The 25,758-nt window shown below is 36.6% G+C and overlaps 1 protein-coding gene across 4 annotated transcripts; it reads right to left on the bottom strand.

Annotated features, from left to right (window-relative positions):
* dok7b (docking protein 7b) lies at positions 1-25,473 on the bottom strand. 4 transcript variants are annotated; one of them, XM_079864696.1, is made up of 11 exons: positions 25,292-25,473; positions 25,122-25,167; positions 23,030-23,260; positions 18,644-18,844; positions 13,838-13,957; positions 9,389-9,496; positions 7,792-8,630; positions 4,467-4,536; positions 4,037-4,117; positions 3,792-3,938; positions 1-1,493 (listed from the first exon to the last, which is right to left on the bottom strand). In XM_079864696.1, exons 1-11 carry the CDS (start codon positions 25,343-25,345, stop codon positions 1,354-1,356), a joined length of 2,037 nt encoding a protein of 678 aa, XP_079720822.1. In that variant the 5' UTR covers positions 25,346-25,473; the 3' UTR covers positions 1-1,353. The 4 variants fall into 4 exon arrangements, with proteins under 4 accessions (XP_079720822.1, XP_079720824.1, XP_079720825.1 ...); XM_079864698.1 differs by having other exon boundaries at positions 3,792-3,929; XM_079864699.1 differs by having other exon boundaries at positions 3,792-3,920.
* Between the last annotated feature and the right edge of the window lie 285 nt (positions 25,474-25,758).

Raw genomic sequence — 25,758 nt, 5'->3', positions numbered from 1 at the left:
GGGATTTGTCATAAAAATTCTAATATAAAATCCACACTAATTCTTTAATCTATGGCACTGTTATTACTAATCTAACAAGTTTGATTTAAAAATCTTCCTATTCATACAAATCCTATAATCCAGCATTGTAATGAACTGTCAGGAATGTGATCTCCGTAAATAATAGGATTGCTTTTGTACAAGTCCACGTTTCATGTTGCACATTTCATAATAAAACAAACTGCCCGAGCCTTGTGTTTTCTATGACAAATTCAAATGGGTGATACTGAGCTGCCATTGAGTGATTGTGATATTGCATCTAGCATTTAAATGAGCATCTTTAATCACTGTTATAGCATTTTTATCATAGTATATAGAAATTTCAGAAAATAATATTTGAAAAAAAAATACAGTATGTTCTCATGAAATATGTAAATGTACAGAACAAAATTGGTCACCGAAGTATATATTTACAGTTGTCATCAGTCAAAGTTGTTGCATCTGGGATCTGTTTTCAGATTTATAACTTTTCTAATTCCATGCCAATCTTAAACATGGAAAATAATACACATCCACAAACTTGTACATAAAATACAATGCAGAAATACATTTAGCATATAAAGCAGTGGTTCTCAACCAAAAGCCCACCGAAATCCAACACAATTATGAACCTTTTTTCATTTCTTTTTAAACAACTGAGTCAAGACATTGATCCAGAAGTTTAATGAGCTCTGTTCTTCAATAAAAACAATAGTTCATTTATTTGCCCGGTTTCACAGACGAGGCTAAGCCTAGTCTCAGACTAAAATGGACGTTTGAGCTGTTTTAACCGAAAGCAACTTGCACTGACATCTGAAAATATGTCAGGGCCATTATTTTGTCTCAAGATTCACACCAGTAATGTTTTTTTTTTTCTAAGGCACGTTTATAAAAGCTACTTAAATTTCCTAATTTAACTAATTATGACTTTTAACTAATTAAGTTCAATATGTTTAAGTCATACTGAGCCCTAGACCTCAGGTTGAGAACCACTGATAAACAGTAGAGTCTAAACATCTGAGAGACCACAATTAAAAATTATTCTAACTAAACATATTTATTCACCATTACAATTTGAGAGAAACGTTTAATTGAAAAATACATATAAATTTCATTTTCTTAATGTCTCTTGGTTACTTTAACAATGACTACGGCATTTGAGCTGCACAAACTCCAAACGTTTGTGTAAAACCATGTTTTTGTGCTTAAGTGGATGCAAGAAATGTAAAAAGTTAATTTCACAAATTTGCTCACAATTACTATTTCCAGGTTTAACTGAAGAAGAAAAAGATTCAGTGTGATCTCAGGCATTTAAACTCCACTTTGATTACATGTTCAGGTGAGCGTTCCTCTCCTTTTCTGTTCTAGTTCCTGTAGTCTCTCCTCTCGGCCCTGTGCGTGCTGGGCTCCCACCCTCTGTGCCGTCTCAGTAGCAGTGATGTCAATGTGGGCGTATTTAGTGCTGGAGCCGGCCACTGATCACAAACGTAATAAAAAAAAAAAGAAGAGGATTTATTAACAACTTTTTAAATGTGCAAGCTTCTGTTATCTGTGGCCAGTTGCATAAACTTAGGCTTTATATTAAAGCTGTCTTAAAGTACCCCTGCTCATCTTTGATCACCAAAATAGCATATTTAAATGTTTTTTTTTTCAGTGGGGGAAAAAAATATTAATGCCTTAAAATAGCTTCAATGCAACTCTACACCCTTTTTTCATTTAGTACACACGGATCCAAGAATATGCAAATGAGCCCTGCCTCCACTCACTCTAATAGGCTCGTCTATAACTCGATGTATCAGAATGGTAATGCATTTAATGTATCGTTCTCTGGTAATTAATATGATTAGCCTTTTGTTTGACTGCTAATAGTGTGTTGCTAATGTTACACAAACCATGTTCCCGTTCGCCATCTCAGAGTCAGACAGCTGACTTCTAACAATCAGTATCCTTACAAACGCTTTGAACAACTCAGAACGTCAGTGCATGGAGAAAGGCATATAGTTCATCCTAATATCGTAATATACCCATAATTCACCAGCTATATTGCTAAATGTACCCGATTTTTCATATCAACAGAAAAATATACTGGGATAACGAGGGTTCTCTTGAGACTTCACTGCTTCTCAGCAGTTAATGATATGCTAAAGCCCGCCCGCACGTTGACGTGATTGGTTGCAAGGTAGTTTGTGACGCAAGAAACACTGGCGTTAGCCAAGGTTAATCAGTCTTTTTTTTCCAGATTCAAATTAGACCAAGTCTAAGTTTTTTATGTAACCGATTTTTTTTGTTAGATGATTAATTTGTAAGTCCTTAGCATTTTATGCAACCAGCCACTGCTTAACATTTAAAAATAAATCTCAACACAGCTGGATAGTCATTTGTTTTCATGCCCAAAATAGACAGAACCACAGATATCAACAATTAATACAATTGTCCAAAAGTTTGGGGTCAGTACGATTTTTGTGTGACAAAAATAAAAGAAAAATATTCCGAAAGTATGCAGTAAATTAAAGTGATAGTAAAGACATGACGTATGATGTTACAAAACATGAATCCTGAAGAAAAAAAAATGATTACAGTTTCCACAAAAAATATTAAGCACTGTTTTCCACATTGATGATAATAACTAAAAAGATGTCATTTAAAGGGGGGGGTGAATTGCTGTTTCATGCATACTGAGTTTTTTACACTGTTAAAGAGTTGGATTCCCATGCTAAACATGGACAAAGTTTCAAAAGTTAAGTTGTACGTTTGAAGGAGTATTTTTGGAACAAAAATACTCCTTCCGGTTTGTCACAAGTTTCGGAAAGTTTTTTTCGAGTATGGCTCTGTCTTACGTAAGATAGAGCGGAATTTCCTTATATGGGTCCTAAGGGCACTTCTCCGCGGCCGCGCGCGCACTCGCAGACCAGAGAGAGAAGAGAGCGAAAGCAGTACGTTACCTCAAAGCGCTATGCTCGGCTTTTAGGGAAGTCAATGTCACCAAAGAAGTGGGTTTTTGGTTGGCAGGGCAAGACAACCCTGCACAGATTCCCAAAGAACCCAGCGTTAAGGGAATAGTGGATGGAGTTTGTTTTTTCGAAGCATCAACGGAGGTTGTGCACGACTCTTTGTTCCCTGCATTTCGACGATAATTGTTTTATAAACAAAGCCCAGATCGACTTATTTGCAGATCGTCTAATGCTTAAGGATCGAGCAGTCACGGTGAGTAAACTACTTCAAATGTCTCTCTGTGTTGTTGTTAGATCAGTTAGCACAGCTATAGCACACCGCCCACACGGCCCGCCCCCAGCCGCTCGGTTTTTTCCGGAAAGACTCGGTACAGCCAATCTTTCACCTCTAAATATAATAAAACTAAAGACGTTTTGGAGATATGAAGGATGCAATACTACTCTATAGGTACTCAAGATTAACAGGAGATTGAGTGAAAATGAGCATTTCACCCCCCCTTTAAGCTCCAGATCAGCATATTAGAATGATTTTAGAAGGATCATGTGGCACTGAAGAAAATGTAGCTTTATCATCACAGGAAGAGTACAATTGTAAAAATTTCACAATATTACCGTTTTCACTTTACTTTCAAATAAATACAGACTTTGAGAATAAGAGACTTCTTTTGAAAACATAAAATAATTATCTTTAAAGCCCTAAGCTTTTGAACAGTAGAATGTATATTGTAAAGGTAAGGATTAAAAAAAAATGAGTACTAGGTTGGAAGGCATGTAATTGAAGGATCAAAAATGAGTAGTGAATATGGAAGGAACACAGTGTACCTCTGATAGTGTGGCTTGACTCTGGACGGTCCTGCAGATCCAACTCCATATAGTGTAGCTGTCGTTTAGACGTTGGACTGATGGGGATATTCACATAGTTAATGGAATCACCTTGAAGTTTGTCTATAACTGTCAGTCCTGTCTGTCCTGTAAGACAAGACACAACATGCACAGTTACCAATGAAATCGAGCGAATGAAATGCTGTGATCAGATGGTGATATATAAGAAGAGGTATCTCAATTACCGTACTCTCCGGCTCTGAACTGTGGCCACCTGGATGCATCGCTCATGAATGCCATCTGCTCATAATTGCCTTTTGGATCTGCTGAGCAAGACGAACCCCCAAGAATAAATCACAAGTAAGCCATTCATTCAGAATCACAATACAGTCAGATGTATGCTCCAAATCATTAAATTTAATGTAATCAGCCTAAAACAATCTGACATGGCATATTACACACACAAACATCAGATATCCAGTAACAACAAAGCATCGCAATTTCTCCTCATGGCCACTGTGTTTAGCAACATGTCGATGCTGAGACTAGAATCGCTTTACCAGTCGATATAGACAAGAAAGTCTGAAATGACATCCAAGTATTGTTTACCTGATTAAGGGACTATGTATTACATTATATTATTATTTCAAAACTAGATAACTATATGATGCTCACCGTCAGTCTCATGAAAAGTATTCTGCTGCTCAGAACTGCTTCTGATCTCACACCTGCTCTTCTCCTCCACCTACGAGAAACATAAAAGTGATTCAGAAACCCCAGAGCAGCAGTAGACTTGTTTAACGCTGTATTTATTCTTTTAATTGACTGATGCTGCTTCTGCAGCTACACATCACCAAAATGTTTCAAAATCTGACCCACTTTACTGTATTATATTAGCCTTTAACTGCTGTGTACTAGCATTTAAATTAATCATTTGATGCAGTGTTTTTAGATTTAAAAATTCCTGCATGTAACTACATCTATAATTACCCTGTAGACCCTTCCTTAACCCCTTAACCCACCCTTAAACCTACCCATACCACCAAACCTGTCCCTAACCTTGCCCGTATCCCACTTCAATAGCAGCAAATGTGTTCTACAATACAACATGAACACAATAAGTACATTGTGCCTAACATTTTTTAAGTACATAGAAGTTAAAGACACCTTATATAAAGTGTGAGCAAAATCATTGAACTAAACTTTGTGGGAATATATGAAAACCGAATATCGGACCATTTTTCTGACAACTAAACGCTTCTATTCAGCTGTTGCTGATGTTATTTATATCTTTAAATTAAATTTTTACAAAGAGCAAAAACTGACTACACCTATATCTGATAAAAGCCTAAAGACATGCTTGCGGTTACAATAAGCAACTGAAATGTTGCCACTATTGTACAAAAGTATTGAATGCTGTGGGCAGCAATACGGAGAATGGAATGCTTTTCAGTGTGAAATATTGATTTCCCTGAAAAACATTTTTTTTTTTTTCACTGTTTGGTCAAAGCAAGCTGTTTTTATAGCTTATTATTGCATTCTCAGATCAACCCGAAGCATGTGGCGAGATGACAAACGCATTTAAATTCACCCTGCAAACTGGTTCTGCCTCCCCACTGGCAGTGATGGCTGAGCATGATTCAGAGACACAGACGGCTGGAACAGTCTTCAGATTTGTGCTGGAACGCTAGATTCCATGATTAGAGGAGTGCATAACGAAAGACTGATGCTCAACACCGCCCCGATCTGTTGCAGAAGCCTGATTTTATTGGTAAAGTTTTAGTCCAAATCTAGAGAACAGTTTGTCTGCATACTTTGACAAACGATGCATTTAGACTCAGAAATAGCTGAGCAGTTATCTGGTTTAAAGTCCACCTGTAGTCAATAACCGTATCCCTTAAAACTAATCTTTGATCACCAAAATGACATTTTTAAACGTTTTATCCTGTGGAAAAAAAAAATCTTCATGCATTAAAAATAGCTTGAATGTAACTCTACACCCTTGCTTCATTTAGTATACACGGATCCATGAATATGCAAATATAGCCTATATAGTTTGCATGCACGTTGATGTGTTTGGCAATTCCATTGTAACACTTTTGCAAAAGGTGTGTTTGTATATACACACACACACATATATATATATATATATATATGCAAAACAAACAAAAATGCAGTAATATACACTGATGTTAAATAAATTATTTTAAACAGCAAGGATACATTAAATTAATTAAAAGTAACAGTTAATTGCATTTGTTATGTTACAAAAGTTTTATATTTCAAGCAGCACAACTGTTTTCAACATTGATAATGTTTCCAAGAAATAATAGAAGAAAAAAAAAATATTACTTTGGGCTTCATATAATATAATTTCTTCCAATTTACCAACAAAAAGACACTCAAACCATTTTATTGCACACTGAAGATAAGAAATACCACTTAAAAATAAATAATTATTTTTTAACACGAAAGTGGCCAAATTAACTAAAAATGGGAATTTGTTTCCTGCATATTTAAATAATATTCTAATGTGTCCAGACCTAACTGATGATCAATGTTAGTATATAATGATTCAATATCAAATGTACATAACAGTACCCCTGGAGTGGGAAACGTTTAAGAAACAATAATAAAAAATAATAATTTGTACTATCCTTAATAAAATATGGTTGTTTAGGGACAAATTATTTAATATGATGATCTACAAAACTAAAAATTCTCTCTGTAAGTTGTTAAAAATTGTGCTCTAATTGTATTAATTGTCAATTTACACATTTTTTTTTTACGTTTTCTAATCATCCTGAAAATAAGAGTCCTATATTTGTCAAGAGTTTTATTACATGTAAGACAAAATATGTGATCTATATTATTTAATGTCCATGTAATAAAATGTATGTTGGTGAAATATCTCGTTCGTTTAAAGAGAGGATAACAGAACATAGAAGTGTAACGAACAGAAAGGATCTAAAAAGTCCTGTTGCATTTAAGACATTTTTGTGAGAGTAACCATAAATAACCTTGGTATTGAAAAGATAAAACACAGTACAAGAGGAGGTAACATTGATTTTATTAAGAAAAAACGAGAGGCTTTCTGGATTTGTTTTATTTGAAAAGTCTGAAAGTTTCCAAAAGGTATGAATGAGGACCTTTGTCTTAAAGAGTTTCTGTGATATTGCTTATTGTATGAATCTGTTGTTGTTGTTGTTTTAAAATGGGAGATATGATCTTGTTTTTCGATGACTTAATTCGTTATGACGTAGAAATGGGTAAAACGTGCCAATTTGATGAGGATGTTTTCTGATTGGGTGATTGATCATTAACCTTTTAACTAAGAGTGACATCTTGAGTGGAGCTTGTCAGCTGTTGTTCATTTTCTTTGCATGAGAAAATTCAGCTTTGCCATCTCAAGAATAAATTACAATATATTCAAATAGAAAACGGTTCTAAAATAAGTTATTTTTCATTGTAATAATATTATTTCACAATATTACTCATTTTATTGTATTTTTTGATCAAATAAATGCAGCCTTGGTGAGCATAAGAGAATTCAGTTTAAAAAAAATGTATGTGTATCTTTAACTTTTGTCATATTCAGAACCGGACAGTAAATATATGAATTTAAGTCTCACAGTAAGTTGTATGCTATATGCGTTTCATTCACTAAAAATAACTAAATACTCAGAATTTTGACTACCGTTTGCAATTTATGTAATTGATTCACAACAAAGAACTGGCAGACTACAGATTACACTGACTGCTGAGCTGTATGTTTTTTGATTCACTAAAATGAATAAGCTCATAGGAGTCAGATATTCTGTCAACAGGAAACTGTCGGATAATTTTAGTATGGCATTTCACGCAAAGAATATATGTGCGAGAACTGTTAATGAAACCTAATGTCATTCAGTTCTGATATTTAAAAAAAAAATACCAGTAAAAAACTACTCACAGAAAGACACAAAAAGCAAAAAATCAACAAGAAAACATATCTTGTTACCTTTCCTCCCCCACAGTCAGGACAGATGGCGGGCTGTAATTGTGGTGCGGTGGAGCCTTCAGGGGGCGCTACTCCTTCACCAAAACAGCTGAATCTCCATTGAACAGTTTGTTTGGGGGTGGCATCTGCAGGTACACCCTCTGGTCCCAGAGCTCCATATTCGGGCCCACGTTCCTGGGCTCCAGCAGTCAAAAACTGTTCCTGACTGGAGGATTGTTGTAGTGGGAGCCTGCGAGGGATGTCGTAATGCTGCAGAGGTGGTCTGGGTACCTGGTACATGATGGCCTGCATTTGAACAGACTCTTTGAGTGGGCACACACAGGGTTTGTGCTCAGGAATCAGGGGAATTGTCCGTACTGGAGTGTTGAGAAGGGAGATTGAGTTTGAATTAGGGTTCTGAGGGAGGCTTGTTAAGGATCCAAACTCATCAGTCTCTCCATGCCCAATATCCACGCTACCAGTGTAGGAGGAGAAGCTTCCAGAATACGAGGAGTGGCTTCCGGTGGCGATGCCGCTGTCTGTCGAGCTCTGCCGTCCCGCCTCTTGAAGGCCTCTAGGGTTAGGTGGCTTGGATGGGGGCCGAAGCCCTCCAAACATTACTCCATATAGACGCTCGTCACTGGACGTGCTGACAGAACAGGCTGTACTCTTAGATCCTGCAACCCCTAACAGTGGTGATGATGATGGTGGTGGTTCAATGGGAGTGGGGTGTCTGACTGGCTCAGGCCATATCGCCAGGCGGCTGCCCAGGCTGTTATCAGAATGACTGGTCTCTGAGGAGGAGCTGGAGATGCTCCGATCATCTCCTGCCAAGGAGCCGCCGAAACTGAAGGTGGAGGCTGACAAATTATGACAAAGAGAGAGTGAATTAACAAATGTTGTTAGCATTGTGCATGCATTTCAAAAAGGGAGTGACACAAAAACTAATTATGACTTTATGATGTTCAGTTATTTTTTTGGGGCAACCTTTATCTTTACATGTTTTTCATTGGTATTTCATGTATTTTTGTACAATAAATAAATAATATGTTGGGCCTGACAACCAAAACCGCTAGTTTCAGGCTTTTTGTATCACTTTGTGCTCGCCATCTTCTTACATGATCAATATTTCTTGTTCTATATTTATAGATGAAGAAATCTCATAGTATAAAGTCAGTCGGTCAATATCACAAAATAAATCCCTTCAGAATGAAGTTGCACGATTTAGTTTGTACATTATCCCTTAAAAAAACCTTGCCATCTGCCATGTAATTACAATAATAACAAATAAGAGCTTCAATTTCTGTCTTTTTCCCACACAAAGCAATTGAGCGACTTTCATGTGAAGGCTTTTATGATCCTTTTATAGTGCTTTTATGGTCTTTTTGGAGCGTGACAGACACTATGAGCTGTTGCTGTATGGAAATGAACTATGTAAACTATTCTTCAAAAATTATCCTTTTGCGATCCACTGAAATACTGCATAATTAAAAAACAACAACTGATTAATTATAACTGATTTTTCATTTTTGGGTGAACTATTATTTACAAAAACCTTATTTTAAATAAAATAAGCCTCCTATGTGTGTTTATTTTTGTGTATGGCTTTTTGAATCACCTGCCATGCTGTGGTGGCTGCAAATCGACAGCATACTGAGTCGTTTCTCCAGCTCACTGGCCTCCTGGCTAATCCTGTCTTCTATAGATGACGGGTTAGCATTGGGGTCTATGGAAACATTACATTTTAATTAAACCAATACAGTGAACATTCATCAACCAATAAAGTGAACATTCATCAACCAATAAAGTGAACATTCATCATTCATACACACATGTACCAACATATATCCTTATGATCAAACAAACGAAACACAAACATGCGCCAGACAGCACTGATTTGTCTCTGAGCATTAAGTCATATATAATCCATCACTGTTGTATCACGGTCTCTGCTGGGAGAATTACTGGAGCCACTGGCTACATTTATCAGTTTCTACTGGTACATCAGACATAGCCTCACAGCAATAATCTCTCACACAAGCACTTATGCGCGCGCGCGCACACACACACACACGGGAAGCTTTGAGACCTCCTACTCACACACGGGAAGCTTTGAGACCTCCTTTTGAATATGGCAGTAAGTTAGAAAGCTGAAAGAGCATTTGCTTTTTGCATATTTAAAGAGGTTTGTCATTGTACAATTGATCTGCTCTGTGAAATTCTTCTGAAGAACACGGAATAAAGTGAAATACTGAAAAAGAAGAGTGCCTTGGCTATACCCTGTAGCCCTTATTTATCACTGGCAATCTGAACTCAACCTTTATTGAATATCAAAGGTTAAAATACATCACGTGCACATAATTAATGACACTTAATGACAGCTAGACCAACTGCTCTGACATCTCAGTATGAGGGATGACAGGCGAGAACTTAATGTAATGTGCATAAATCATAAATCTGAGAATTAAGAGAATGTGCTGTCATAAACATCGAAGTAAACAAACTTTACGGCTTTTGATTTATACCTTTATACATTCATACAACAATCAAAGAAACTGGGAGAATTTATAGAGGAAAAAATAGTGGAAAAAGTTTTCGCCGTGATTACAAGCAAGCAAGCTATCATCATCATCATCATCATCATCAAAAATGCACAATCAGGCTGAAAATTATTGTGTTGTCTCTGTGGTCGGTCCACAGAGAAATACCAAAAATATGTTTAGCAATTTTGAATAATCATATTTTTAAGGCTATGGTACACAACATCAATGTAATGAAGGGAGAAATAATAACACCTGTCAAAATATTTGTCCACAGAGCATAGATCACCTCTGTAAATGGGTCTATGTAAATATGTAGTCATTTAGCACATGCTTTTCCCTTAAAGCAACATAGTACATTTATTACAAGAAATGGCCCTGGAGCAGCCTGGGCATAATATTAGTGCTTCGCAGATCAATCTTTGTGTGGTTTAAACTGGTCTACAAGCTCTCTGACTATGTATGTAGAGAGTCATTTTAACTATGGCTGTGCTAATTTTAGCTATGAACCACAGAAAAGCTTTAAGCCACTTCATATCCATATATTATTTTATGTTACTGACCGTGTGTTAGCTCTCCACAGGATTCTGTTTACACAACTCATGACAGCATGCAACCTTTCTGCTAGACCTTATCATTTTATCTCAATATCACTGGCTCAGCAGCTCAATTCAGTGATTCTCTGTGCGTTCAGTGTGGCGGTTTGATCTATAAAATGATGTGTCAAGTTAATATCATTTTATGCTTACATGGTAAATCTATCTAGGACCAATCAATAAACTAAATGTGAATCTTAAATTGATTTTTAGGACAATAACTCAGTATCCGGGAAGTCATGTAAGGTTCCATTAAAAAGATATGTACCACATAGATATTATTACCCTCCGTCAAGGTGGAGCCATTGAGTGGTTAGATTTAAAAAGTGATTGCCATTACAAAGCAAGACTCATTAAAGTTCATTAAACTTAATGAATATGATTGATTACAGACCCCTGTTACTGCTAGATCATAAGTCAACACCATTGTTGAGTATTTTCTCATTAAAACTGCAGTGAACCAAAGACAGTCTCAAAAACGTGGTTTGAAATCGCTGGTGTGTCTGACGTCACAAACTACCTTGTAACCAATCACGCCAATGTGTGATCATCAACGAGTGGATCTCTGAGCTGGTGTGAGTGAGTGGAGGTGGGGCAATTATTAACTACAGGGGGACTTTAACTCTTATGAACTGTTTGGGGTCTCAGAGAACCCAGGGCCATTTTTAAACATACTTAACATTGAATTGTCGAGTTGATATGACTTTTAAATAATCTTATGAAAACTGATTATTAACTAATTTTCAACTTGATAACACATTTCAAATGGCATGTCACATGAAAAATATGGCATTTCTTACATTAGGGATCTGAGAAAATCCAGTTTGATAACATTAAATAATGCAATTAGGGCTGTCAAGCGATTAATCGCGATTAATCGCATCCAAAATAAAAGTTTGTTTTTACATAATATATGTGTGTGTGTACGGTGTATAATTATTTTCTATATATAAATACACACACATGCATGTATATATTTAAAGTCGGCATGAAACGGAAGTTGAGATTGTCATTTTTTTCCTTGTTGTGACGTATATCCGAGTTAAACGGCTTCTGAAATTAGAAAAAAATGTAGGGCGGGGCTTGATTTCGTCCATCGGGAATTGATTGGATCGTTGGAGGTTGGGCGTTGCAAACAAAATGGAGGCAGATTTGAATGCCAGTTTACATTCAGTTGTGGAGGTTTCTCTGAGAGGCGGTGCAGAAACGAGACAGACACCGATAGCCGCACCCTCATCAGCTCTGGCCGCACCCTTTCGCCATGGCACGTGACCGAAAGAGAAGAGAGGTCATTTCGAGGGGGGATGGTAGGGTAATTTGATTAAAGATTATAAGGGTACATGAATTTTAAAAAAATAATCAAGTGCACAGATAAATCATTTATAATAAACACTACAATATTACATATAAAAAGAAGATTTGTCAAATTTGATTTCATGCCGACTTTAAGAAATATTTGCATGTATATACTGTGTATATATATTTATATTATATATAATTTATATTATATATAAATATTTTATATAGAAATAACACATTATTCTTAAATATATATGCATGTGTGTGTATTTATATATAGAAAATAATTATACTCCATACACACACATATATTATGTAAACACAAACTTTTATTTTGGATGCGATTAATCGCGATTAATCGTTTGACAGCCCTAAATGCAATACATTTTTACATAATAAAATTATGTATCAGAACAGTTATGCTTATTATTTATTGTTTATTTATACACTACGCAACTTCTGGCCTTCTAGCAGTTAAACAACAAAACTACACGCATTTTGCGGAAGAACACTGTGCAGGTTGTGCTTTGGCTCTGCACGACTGTGCGGATGAATAGAATATGAAAAATAGCGAAAATATCCTACTGCTCATTAAACATTCACTACTAGGCTTAAGATATAACCAGTTTAGATGGAAAGGATCTCAAGCTGACTAGCTGAAGACGTTACCGTAGCTATACCCAGACAGTGTACTTCCTTGAAAATACATTCCAGCACAGCGCTGTAACAACCATCATGAAATGATCCTTCACAATAGATAATGCTTTACAATGAACTACATATGACAATGTATCTGTTCAGTAAAATACCTTACTTGCCTGTTGAGTAATAAAAACGTCATCTCCACATCGCTTTTACAACATTTCAAATCCCTCAGTTCTCGCCATCTCTGAAAAGCCAAGCCAATGTTGATTCTTGTTTTATTACGAGCTCTCGTTTGCCTGCAGACTCTCCTCTGTTCAGGTGATTCCCCGGAGGTTGTAGATTTATGTCAACCTTTCTCGCTCGTTGTGACAACTAACCCACTCCCACACCATACACGAGTCAAAGTAACACCTTTTCTCTATTTAATATGACGAGACACGCACGGGCGAGTATGTATGCCTAAAATATAAACACTTATAATAGGCTTATAACAGTCAATCATGGTAAGACAAAATCACATGCTAGAAGAAGGATTGATGATGCATTGATTATTTAAATGTTGTTTATCTTTCACATTTCCGAGCAGTACATGTCTACTGTGTGGCAAAACAGAGGGATGCAGCTTCAAAAATATCTGCCTACTAGATTTTGATTCGATCAGAGGAATCTATTAAATTGAATTGGAGGGAATATAAAAGGCTAATTTAAAAATTAGTATTATTATTTTTACATTTACATAATTGGAGTCTCTGGGACTCCAAACAAAAAATCAGCAGCCATTCTGAGCAGAACATGAGCGTGCTGGGAGAAATAAAGAGGGGGAGAAGGAAACTTGACACCACATATCAATCATACATAGAGCTTAGACACAGATATGCACACGTAGCTGACAGCTCACATACAGCAAGCTAATGAGGCCAACATTAGTAACTTTGAAATCTCTGATCTGAGATCTTACATCACACACCTCCACAAGTATGAACTCACCTGGCAGGACTGGGCGAAGTCCATACGGCCCCCTGCTTGGTGATATGCCACGCACGATGCAATCGAACAAAAAACTGATCTGTTCTCCTTCTGCACACGCAAGAAAGAAAACACCAGCCCCTACGGAGACAGAGAGAAAAGAAATTGCTTCTTAATGTCTTGAGCCCATTTTATTCAAAAGACGTAATGCGCCATTTCGAATTCAAATTGATATTAATTTCCCATAGCATTAAATAGAAAATTAGTTTCAGTAATGACCATAATAGCAGTCACAAGATTACAACAAATGAGGGAACATCAAGTCATTCCTCTAACCAGATGAGAACATTGACATTTCACTGATTCAGGATAAATTAATTATATAGACCAATCCAACCCAATGGAACCAAGAAAAACTATACGAGTTCATACATCATTCAAATAAATTCATCAGGCATACAAAGTCTATAAAGTAAAGTAACTGTCTTCAAGTAAAGGCTAATTGAAGACAGTGATGTTTTATCAATGAGCCAAATGCATGGAAGTTATATATCTGATAGGTCCACAGCTTTTGAAACGAAAAAAAAAAAAGAAAAAGAAAAAAAGAAACAGAAAGAAATGTTTGCACTTTAGCATAATTATAATTTATGAAATAAGTGGATTGTGTACCAAGAAAATCCACTTCGGTGCCCACACCTCCCCCATACAAATGTCAATAGCATCTGCAAAGCCTGAAACACCTTTCAAACTAAATAAGAGCTGGCAAAAGCACAGCTGACTAGCTATTAAAGAGCCTTAAGGCTTCGAGTATAATGGGAAAACTGGGCTAACAAAGACCTTATTTGTGACAAGATGCATTAATGATTCATCCGCAGTCAGATTATGACTGTTTTTCTTTGTAGGACATGCTTAGGAAAGAGACTTAGGCGGTCTTTCATGAAGGCAAATATAGTCCTGTCAAATCCCTGATCATCACTGTGGAGACGGTATAGGAGTGACAGTCCATTACAAAAATAACCATAACACCCTTAGCACTTGGTTTCATAATTCATAAACACACTGCTAGGCTATTAATACTTAAGACATGTGGCCAAATCTGTGGCTAGTTATTTACCTTGCCCACATTTTGAGAAAAAAACAGGCCTAAACCTGCTTACTATAGAAATTTTTTGATTATGAAAATACCCAGATGACTCTGCTAACATGTGCCGTATACAATAGAGTACTATATCCCACAATGCAATGCGGTTGAACTTACATTTCCAACATTACGAACGAACTGTAAGAAGTATTAGTGGTGATTTTTTTATTTTTATTAAAGTACCAATAAAAAAAAAAAAAGAAAAAAGAAGATGACTCCAGTTTGAAACGTATATTGTTGCATAATGAATTATGTTTCACATTTTTTTAAATATTAACCCGTATACAGTGTATACTGCACAGCATTCAATAAAAGAAGTCAGTATTCCAGTTTAAACATAGGCATTCTCTGACATTCTTTACAATTCTTATGACTTTTTTGTGCTGTATAAAAAGTTGCACGTAAATGTCTCACGTGAAACATCTGTAATCAAGTTAAAGTGCCCCTATTATGCTATTTTAAAGTTCCCTAATGTTGTTTTCGAGTCTCCTACAAAAAGTTTACATGCAAAGGTAAAAAAACTGTTTAATTTTCTCATAATATACATTTGCACATCACCACATTTTCAATGATTCTCAAACGACTCGTCAGATGAATCAATCTCTCTAAATCCCGTCTTTCCGCAAGCTACTCTGCTCTGATTGGCCAGACAGCTCAGTCTGTTGTGATTGGTCTACATGCCCATTGCCATTAGAACGTCAGCTCTGCTTGTCCTGAGGCTTTCTACATCGTGAACTAAACACAGTGACAAACAATGACGTCGATTTTACCATATCAATGTGAGCACGAGTCCGATGATGAAACATTGGAAGAACTAGTTATTCAACCCGAACCTCCATTGCAAGGACGACTCGAGCAGGACATTTCTCAGTGATACACTACTCAGTTTGAGGTACATTATGAGATGTTGCAACTGTAATTCCTCACCATCAGCATTAACAAGTGCATGTCCATCAACAAACCATTATACTTATTTATTTACCGAGTATTTTTCTAATTTACTGCGGTGAACACGTGGAAACTGTATCAGTAACAGTGCATACATTAGCCAAGCTCTAGCGTGAATGACTGATGAAACATAAACGTTGGTAAAACAGATCTTGCTCCATGCCTATTCTTTACTCAAAGTAGTGAGAACGACAGACAATCTGCATTAATAGACACAGTTTTAGGTAATAGTGGCCCACAGCTGATTAGCTGAAGTATTTCAGTAAGACAGTAATAATGTGAGTTAGCCAGTTAGCAGGAGACCTACACAATAAACTCAAAACTAAGTATTTTGAACACCATCTTTCAAGAGCAAGCGTTTTGCGAATCCTGCATTGTACTCCAGAGAAGCAGTCTTCAGTAAAATAAAGGGAACACAGCAAAAGTTTAGGATTATACTGCTGTGGTATCATGGTAAAGATGAATTTTAACCACTGATTCTTCACATGCTCATCCTTGGGCAGAGAAAAAACTGGCTGTACCTTCACATTGTAGAGCAAAGCGCCGTCTTCTCGGCATGATGCTATCCAGCATCCACAGGAATCAGCTGTTGGTTTGAGGGGGTTCAAGTTTTCCCTGGTGTCTGCCCACACAATATGCTAATGTTTCGTCTTGACGTCACAACGAAACAGATTATGACTCGTTTGAAAAACTATTCATTTCATTGACTCAGAGTCCACTCTTACTTTTGAAAGACAATAACTTTATATAAGGTGAACTTTCAGAATTAAAACTTTGCAGGATGTTTTCATTCACTTAGAGCTATGTTACACACTACATGAAAGGTCATTTTCAAACATCCATAATGGGGCACTTTAAGATCAAACACTTGCAGAATCATGTAATTAGTATTGCATTGTCAGTTTCAATTTAGGTTACAATTTTTCTAAGTCTGTTGACAAACTAAACCAGTGAATAAACTCACATCTGTTCAGTCTCTGAAATCAAATGAGACTGCTGACACGCTCACTAATTGCACTGCCAGTATGTGTTTTGTCACGGCGTGTGGCCTGTGACATTGAATTGCGCTAGAGACAGCAACAAGGCCATATTTTCAATTTAATTCACTCTGTCCCCGAGCAGCCAACCGCTGAATTACACTAATGGGAGTGGGAGGGACATGACCTCTGTGTGGCAGAGACCAATCGGAGCTCATGGTTGTCAAAGTATAATGAGATAAAGCACTGGCTAACAGACACATGCTCAAGACAAGGTAATTATTTCACTATATGCATCTAAATGTAAACTTGGCTGTCTTAGTATCTGTTTCCCTGTATGTTTTCATGGATTTACATACATTTTCAGAATGCATGAGGTGGTAGTAGTGGTTGTAATGAAGATTCAAATTCAATCGAATTGAACAAGCTCTCTTTGTGCGGATGTCTAAGCCCAGAGATCATCTGCAGCTCTATTGATGTGCATTTTCTGCACTGATTTTGAAGGAACATCTGCAAAATTAATTTTATTTAAATATGGTAAAATGTGTAAAAACAAATCTAAAAGTATTTAACATTTAAGATATATTTTGAATAAGAATAATAAAAAAATATATATATTAATATTTTAAAAAATTATGCTATGATTAAATAATTGTTTTTTGCATATGTTCATAATTTCTTTGTGTGATAGCCTGGCCAAAAATTAAGTCCGCACAATTTAGCTTGTTTCATTGCATTATTACAAATAAAACAACCGACTCAAAGCACAACTATGCAATAAGCTTCTTTCACCAATTTTTGAATAAAGGGTGAAGATGTCAATTTTCCTAGGCTGGAAATCACTTTTTTATTTTCTAAATAAAGGAGTTCTTTCTGTGATGAAGAGCTTTTTGTGAAGTTCTGCATGTGCAGTTTCCATGCAGTCCTAGACACGATTCATGTTGTACTAATGTACTACAACAGCAATGAGAGTCTGGTGTCCAATGTGAGCACCCCTGCCCCCTCAAGTTCTTCCACTTGGCAGGAGACCTTTCACATGCCGCCTCACCGCCTAAACACATAAAAATGCCCAGAGTTCCCCAGCATAGTGCATTAAAACAGCGTCTAACAAATATCCTGAACACCTTTTCAAGTGAAAAATGAATTATCCTGATTATGATTGCAATAAAAACCCTTTTGTGTTGTGACAACATGGCTGTCGTTGACCCGTTGTAAGGAAGTTTCACATGAGATGGAGCATTAAAGCTGCTGAAGCCACAGAACAGCTGCAGTTGGATTTGCCAGAGAGGCAGCTGGTGGGTTTCACTGGTGCTAACGCAACATCTTACACTGGAGCATATCACACATTACCACAATCTGTGTGGGTGCACAAAAGTAATGTGTACTGATTCTGTAAGTATGGGGGGAGTGAGAAAATGAGTGAGAGAGGGAGGGAGAGAGAGAGAGACAGAGAGACTAAAGTGTGACTGTGAGGTTATCTGATTTTCACATTTACTATTGGCAAACACCTCTGTGCTACTTCCACCGCAGAGAGCATCACTAAGTAAAAAAGAGGCAGAGGTACAAGAACAAACCACACGTTCAACTCAATTATCATGTGATTCGCCTCAATGAATAAAATGCAGTGTTCTACCAAAACAAAATAAAAGAGATGTTCAAGAAACCATTTGCATCTCAAAAACATCAAGTGTCAAATGAGCAATTCGACAAAGAAAATATATTCAAGAATAGCACTGAATAAGGAAAAGAACATGAACTTACAGTAGCCACATCTTGTCCCTCCCTCAAAGACAAATCCATTAGGAACGGCGCCATAACGCCTTAAGTCCGAAAGTTTCCATTGGCCGATGACAGTTGGAGGGAGGTCTCTGGCGATGACAAGCAAATTGTTGCACAGATGCAGGGAGGCGGGACCACTTTCTAGTTTGCTGCCAGGCTGGACATTGACGTTAAACCTGTGAACTGAAAAAGAGACAAGTTTATTATCAGAGAGCATGACTTAGCACATCAAAGCAAAGCAGTTCTTCTGGAGACATTCGGGAAAGGCCTAATTTCATTCCATCAGCTATAAGGACAAAGTACATTTGCATTTAAAATTCCAAAATCTTACCATTGTATAATATATAAAGATAAACAAAACTGGTAAATTTCTACAGTACATCTCTGCATTTTGGGTAACACTGTTTTAAGGTGACTAAGTTACATGCTACTACATTTACTTACTATAGTAATAACAGTAAATTATGCATAATTACAAGTAATCAACACTAAACCAAACCCTAACCGTAACTCTATAATAAGTACACGTAGTTAATTAATATTACTCAGTACTTATGGGTAAGCATAATGTAACTACATCACATTAAAATAAAGTGTAACCATATTTTGAATTAACATACTACTTAACGATTTTTTTAAAGGAGCATATACCGCATTTTGACTCATCATCCGATATTCTTCTCATCAAATTGTCTTTCTACCAAGAGTTAACAGCTTCATGTCAAATTGTAAACCATCAGAAACACATTTAAACAACAGTGAACTGAGTAATGAAGTAAGTGTGAGTAGTGAACAGGGTTTCCACCCTTCGACCATTCAATTTCCATAATTGTTCTAGTTTTATGTGAACACTTGTGAATAATATTTTTTAGAATATTATTGAATCAGATTCAATCCGCCAATCAATAAAAAAAAAATCTTTTTTTTATGACTCAACAGCTCAATTCACAAAACGAATCGAACCATACTGTGGCATGTTTACTCTACACAAGAGTGATGTCTTATTTATAATATATTTGGTCATAAAGGTCATGAGATATTTACTTTAAATTTCCAAGACATTTTTAGGCATGGCAAACATCATTTTAAAATTCCCTGATATTTCCACCAAGTCCATGACTGTGGGAACCCCAAATGGATCATCATATTTATTTGCAGCTGCATTTTTATTTGTTGTTATTTTTTTAGGCACAGACAAATTTGGAGTAAATTTATTTCAAGATCAATATATCTAATTAGGTAACACAGGTGTGAATATAGACTCCAAATCATTAGGAAAAATGCCTTAATTTATCCTAACAGAGACAAGTAATCGATAAATTCCAAGAGGGCATAATGCATAATGATACAGTTTGCTTGCAGCAGTGTGTGTGCATATGTGTGTGTGTCTTGCATCAGCGATGGTATTAATGCTTTTTACTTCATAATTACTATTCCATTGTGCACCTTGTCACATTTCACAAACACAAAAGATTTATCCATCATATATCTTTTATATTATAAGATTTATCCATACAACACACACTCTCACATCTCAATCTAAGATCAACCAAAGCAAGGCAGTCTAAAGTCACTGATGCATCAGTCATGATTCAAAGTGAGGGAACTTGCTACAGCACAGTGTGTTAAAGCGGTTTAGAAGGAAACTGATAAGAGCAACAGAACAGAATGAGACATCACCACTCCGCTTCACCAGACTCCATCTATCATCATTCTGATAATCAAACAAACATAGGACCTGAAAATCAATGAGGTTTCACAGTGAACACGACACATGAATTCAGAATAACAGCTGCCAAACAAGAGCTTAATCATTCAACACTTTAGCTGCATGTGGAAATGAAAACTGATTTGAAATAACCTGAAGTCATCTGAAACAAGTCTAGGATAAAATACTATATGTTTTTGTTACTCTGTCAAACACATATTCGAGAAAAAACTTTAGATCTCTCGGAGTATCACACATCACAGGGGTCCCAATTATAACTTGGTTGCTTTCTCAAAGGGCACGCCACACCACTCTGACTTGAGAGTGTATGTGTACGTGTGAAAGCAATAGATCCAGGGTGTAGGTGTGTGTCTGTACGTGTTTTTCGAGGGTGTCTGGGATTAACAGACCGAGTAGCGGTCTTGACTCATAAAGTGCCCTGAGGGAGATCAAACTTTAGCTATGTTTACTAGAAAAATAACAATAAAATAGATGATAAATTAAAAAGTAAGAATTAAAGACAGAGGATTTACAAAATAAAACTATTTTATATACTGTATTTTTATATGTGAAATTAATTATGTGAAAATGTAACAAATTATTTAAAATGTCATTAATAAAGTTCTTGACATCAAATTGGAGGACTGGAGGAAGTTGCTATATATATGCGTGTGTGTGTGTGTGTGTGTGTATATATATATATTTTTTTTCATTCAAAAAATGTGTACAAATCTAACCTTTCATTGAAGTAAAAGAATTGAAAGTGTGTGTGTGTGTGTATGTGTGTGTGTGTGTGTGTGTGTGTGTGGGGGGGGGGGGGGGGGTTCTCCAAAACACATTGGCCACAATTATTGGCACCCTTTTATTAAATACTTTTTGCAATCTCCTTTTGCCAAGATAACAGATCTGAGTCTTCTCCTATAATGCCTGGTGAGTTTGGAGAACACCTGATAAGAGATCAGAGACCATTCCTCCATACAGAATCTCTCCAGATCCTTCAGATTCCCAGATGCTTCTTCTCTTCAGTTCACTCCACTCATCAGGTCAGGGAACTGGGACGGTCATGGCAGAAGCTTCATTTTGTGCTTCATAACACATTTTTGTGTTGATTTTGATGTTTGTTTTGGACCGTTGTCCTGATGGAAGATCCAGTCACGGCCCATTATGAGATTTCTAGCAGAGGCTGTCAGGTTTTGATTTTTCATCTGTTGATATTTGCTAGAATCCACGATGCCATGTATCCGAACAAGATGTCCAGGACCTCCAGCAGAAACATATGCCCACAAAATTAAAGATCCAACAGTATATTAAATTGTACACATGGGGTACTTTTTATCCTTGTGTGCACCAAACCCATCTAGCGTGTTTGCTGCCAAAAAGCTCTTTTTTTAGTTTCATCTGACCACAGAACCCTGTGCCGTTTGAAGTTCCAGTCGTGTCTGACAACTGAATATGCTAGAGTGTGTTTTTGGAGGAGCGAGGAGGATTTTTCTTGAAACCCTCCTAAACAACATGTGAGGATGTGGTAGGCTTCTGACCCCAAGACTCAAGTAATCTCTGCAATTCTCCTCTGAGAGTCTTTGGCCACTCAAACTTTCCTCCTCACCGTGCATTAAGACAATATAGACACACGTCCTCTTCCTGGCAGATTCGTAACATCTTTAGTTGATTGGAACTTCTTAATTATTGCCCCGATGGTCAAAATGGGGATTTTCAATTCTTTAGCTATTTTCTTACAGCCACTTTCTATTTTGTGATGCTCAACAATCTTTTGATGCACATCAGAACTATATTCTTTGGTTTTACTCATTGTGATGGATGATTAAGGTAATTTGGCCTTTGTGTTTCCTCATATTTAAACTCCTGTGAAACAAGAAGTCATAGCTAGACAAGACATAGCTGTTCCTAGTCACCCTGGTGTACTAAAAAAGGTAAACATTAATGGGAATATACTTCAGAGATATTTTAATCTTAAAAAATTCCAGGGGTGCCAGTAATTGTGGCCAACATGTTTTGGAGAAAAACATTTATTTCATAATGTGGTTTACCCCCCACTTTCAATTATTTTACTTCAATGAAAGGTTAGAATTTAGCAAATTTTTTTAATGAAAGTTCAAAAGAATAAACAATGCAGATTTATTTTTTATAGCCATTTTTGATCATATTTACCAGGGGTGCCATTAATTCTGACCACAACTGTATCCATATATATATATATATATATACACATATAATGTACAATGTATATATACTGTATATGTGTGTGTTCATAATTTTGATTTTAATTTTGTTCAGACTGGCCAAAAATCACACACAATTTGGCATGTTTCATTGCATTATTATCACAAATAAAACAATTGACTGCAATATACAGTATATATATATTGAACAAGTCATTTAGTCTACTGTTATGATGTATGAAGCCGTTTTGGTGCTGTTTTCGTTAAATACTGGGAGTAACAGCATTGAACTGTCATTGCGTGGCTGTGGAATGATTTTTACCCCCAAAAAATAAATAAATAAAAAAACATCTTTGTGCTCCACATAAAAATAACAGCATGTGAGTTTGGAACGACATGTGGGTGAGTAAATAATGACAGAATTTTAATAAATCCCCTTTTTCATCTGACACTACACATGCACACATGCTCTTCTCTCACCCTCTCCAAGGCTGTAGCGGATACGAGCATCCCAGGCCAGAAGAGTCACTCTGTTGTCGAAGCCCAGCATGACAGACTGGCTCAGGCACAGCAGACTGAGCGCATAATTCACTCCATCAAACCCCTGAAGAGCTTCCAGTCCACAGATATCCCTCAGCGTGGCCTGATTCCTCTCCCGCTGTCCTTTACTCTTCTCTCCACGCTCCTTATACACCAGCAAGGACAGGCAGTCTGAGACAGTCAAGATTGCAAATTGATAAAACATCAGAGCAGAAATGCATCTTCCACTAACAAAAACGGCCAAACATTACAATGATAATATCATGTTTTTTTGGTACCTTGGTGTTCCATATAAACACCACATGAAATCACTCAGGGCCATTGTATAAGCACCATTACCATAAATGTACCATGTACCATTCAAGTAAAATAAAATCATTACAGGTACTATCCTTTTAAGTCAATCAAAAGTCTACATTTTCTTTCATATCAATACTGTGTTGCATTACAATTCCAGCAGTTGATCTTATCATTTGCATAATCCTCATCAGGAATTACTACTGACAAAGTAACACATGCAATGGGACGCAGTTACTGGGCCATGAAATATAAACTGTCTCTTTCCATAGACTAGTGTTGTGTGTGTGTGACAGCATCAAGCTATTGTCTCTAGGATGACTGCACTTGTTGTTTTGAATGTGGTGATGTTTTGTTTTTATGCTTCTCTACAAAAGAACAAACCACTTCATCACCAGACTTCTAAAAAAGTATGCGAGGAGTCGAGCAGCTGTCATAACACACATCAAAAGACTCAGTGATCCATGAAAGCAACTGGAGACTAACCTATTAAACAATGACAACTTCAGACGGCAGAGATCCAAAAATGACCTATCCGCTAGCCAAGTTCACCTAAAGAAGTTATGCAAGTGCTTGGCTTGCAATGTGAATGCTGATGCTAATCATAAGAGAGACTGGGGCCACTTGTCACATGTTTAACGCCAGACAGGGAATATTTATCAGGGGAGGTTTATTTTTTTTAAGTCAATGTCTGCATAGATGCAGATGCAAAAAGTTAATTAAAATATTATGATCTCAACTGTCACTATAGTAACAAAATGAACTAAACAACACATTTTAAACAATTAAAGTAAAACTGATAAAACAGCAAAAAAGAAAATGAAAAATGAAACTATATTTAGGCCTATACATAGGCTATACGCTCAAGATTCTGCTTTGACCATCCAATTTTGGCATTAATATATTTCTAACATTTGAAACACAGGTCAACATACACCCAAAATATCAACATACACTATGGCAAAAAAAAAAAAAAAAAAAAAAAAAAAAAAATTGATGGTAGTGGTAGGTTGGATTTTAGTTTGCAGTACAGAATTCACACGAAATTTCCAAAACAACATACAAAACCACTCCTAGAGATGTAGCCTACCCTACGCATTTGTGTATGGAAATTTGGTAACACTTTACAATAAGGTTTCATTAGTTAACATTAGTTAATGTATTGCCAACATGAACTATGAACATGAAAAAATACAGTCGTTCATTGTTTTTTCATGTTAGTTCACAGAGCATTAACTAATGTTAACAAACACAACTTTTGATTTTAATAATGTAGCCTATTAATAAATGTACAAATTAACATTAATTTAGATTAATAAATGCTGTAGAAGTCTTGTAGTAGGCTAGTTAACTAATGTTACTGTAAAGTCAAAGGTAATGAAACAGCTCTTGAGACAACTAGCCCCGGTCTCGACTACAAACACTTTTTTTTTTTTTTGTACGACATTACACTTTTAAAGTGCACGTTGTAGCTGTTGGTCCAAAAACAGCCCGAGCCAGAGTGAATTGCGACATCGTGACAAGTGCATCGAGAGTCATTCCGATATCACGCATAACGACCGTGCCAATACCTCACATACCGTCACGAGAAAAAAACAACCGTGACAGCGCTACGTCAGGCTTTTGCTACGTAGAAAGTACTTATATGAAACAAAACAGCTATTTAAATGCATTTTAATAGCTAATCTCAACACTGTTAAACAGCAGCGTAAAATGTTTTCCGAGTAGGATTTACCTGCTACCGGCGAAGGTTTCCGAAGAATCACCCATCTGTTTTTCCACTGTAAACGCAGGGAAACAAAACAACAAACAAAGTAGTGTTCGTGAAGACAAACAAACAAAGATTTAAGTTGTCCAACAATTATAAACGATACCGTAAACGTAGTTTGCGTTGCTTTTAACCACCTTTTTCCCCTCTCGGAGTCTGACTTGTCCCTCTACGACAACCGTATCCGTCATCTTGTGTCATGGTTCCCGACAGCTGTGTGCGGTCCGCGGCAGTGAGTGAGGGGGTCACTTTCAAAATAACCTCCAGAACTGTCTGCAACACGCACAAACTCTCTCACCCACATTACTCTTACATGCATTATTGGCCCACCCTCTAAACGGAGACCTACACTACAAGGCAAAGGTTTTTACAGTTGTTCATTGGGTCAAGGTGCCAATTTAATTTACAACACCTGGCCAAGAGATGCAAGCATTCTTGCAAGTCTCAGACTGTCAAGCATGTGGTTTAAGAGACATGTAAACAAACATGTGCATTATGTGAACTTCTAAAATAATAGTTAATAATCTGCAATTATAAAAGTAAAAATGTTTAACCACATAAATAAATGAAACTGGGGATAGGAACCCTTCTATGGGATGTATAG

This window comes from Squalius cephalus, assembly GCF_949319135.1.
Source record: "Squalius cephalus genome assembly, chromosome: 2".
NCBI lineage: Eukaryota > Metazoa > Chordata > Actinopteri > Cypriniformes > Leuciscidae > Squalius > Squalius cephalus.
Note: the sequence above shows the minus strand (reverse complement) of the source record. Positions and strands in the feature narration are given on the sequence as shown.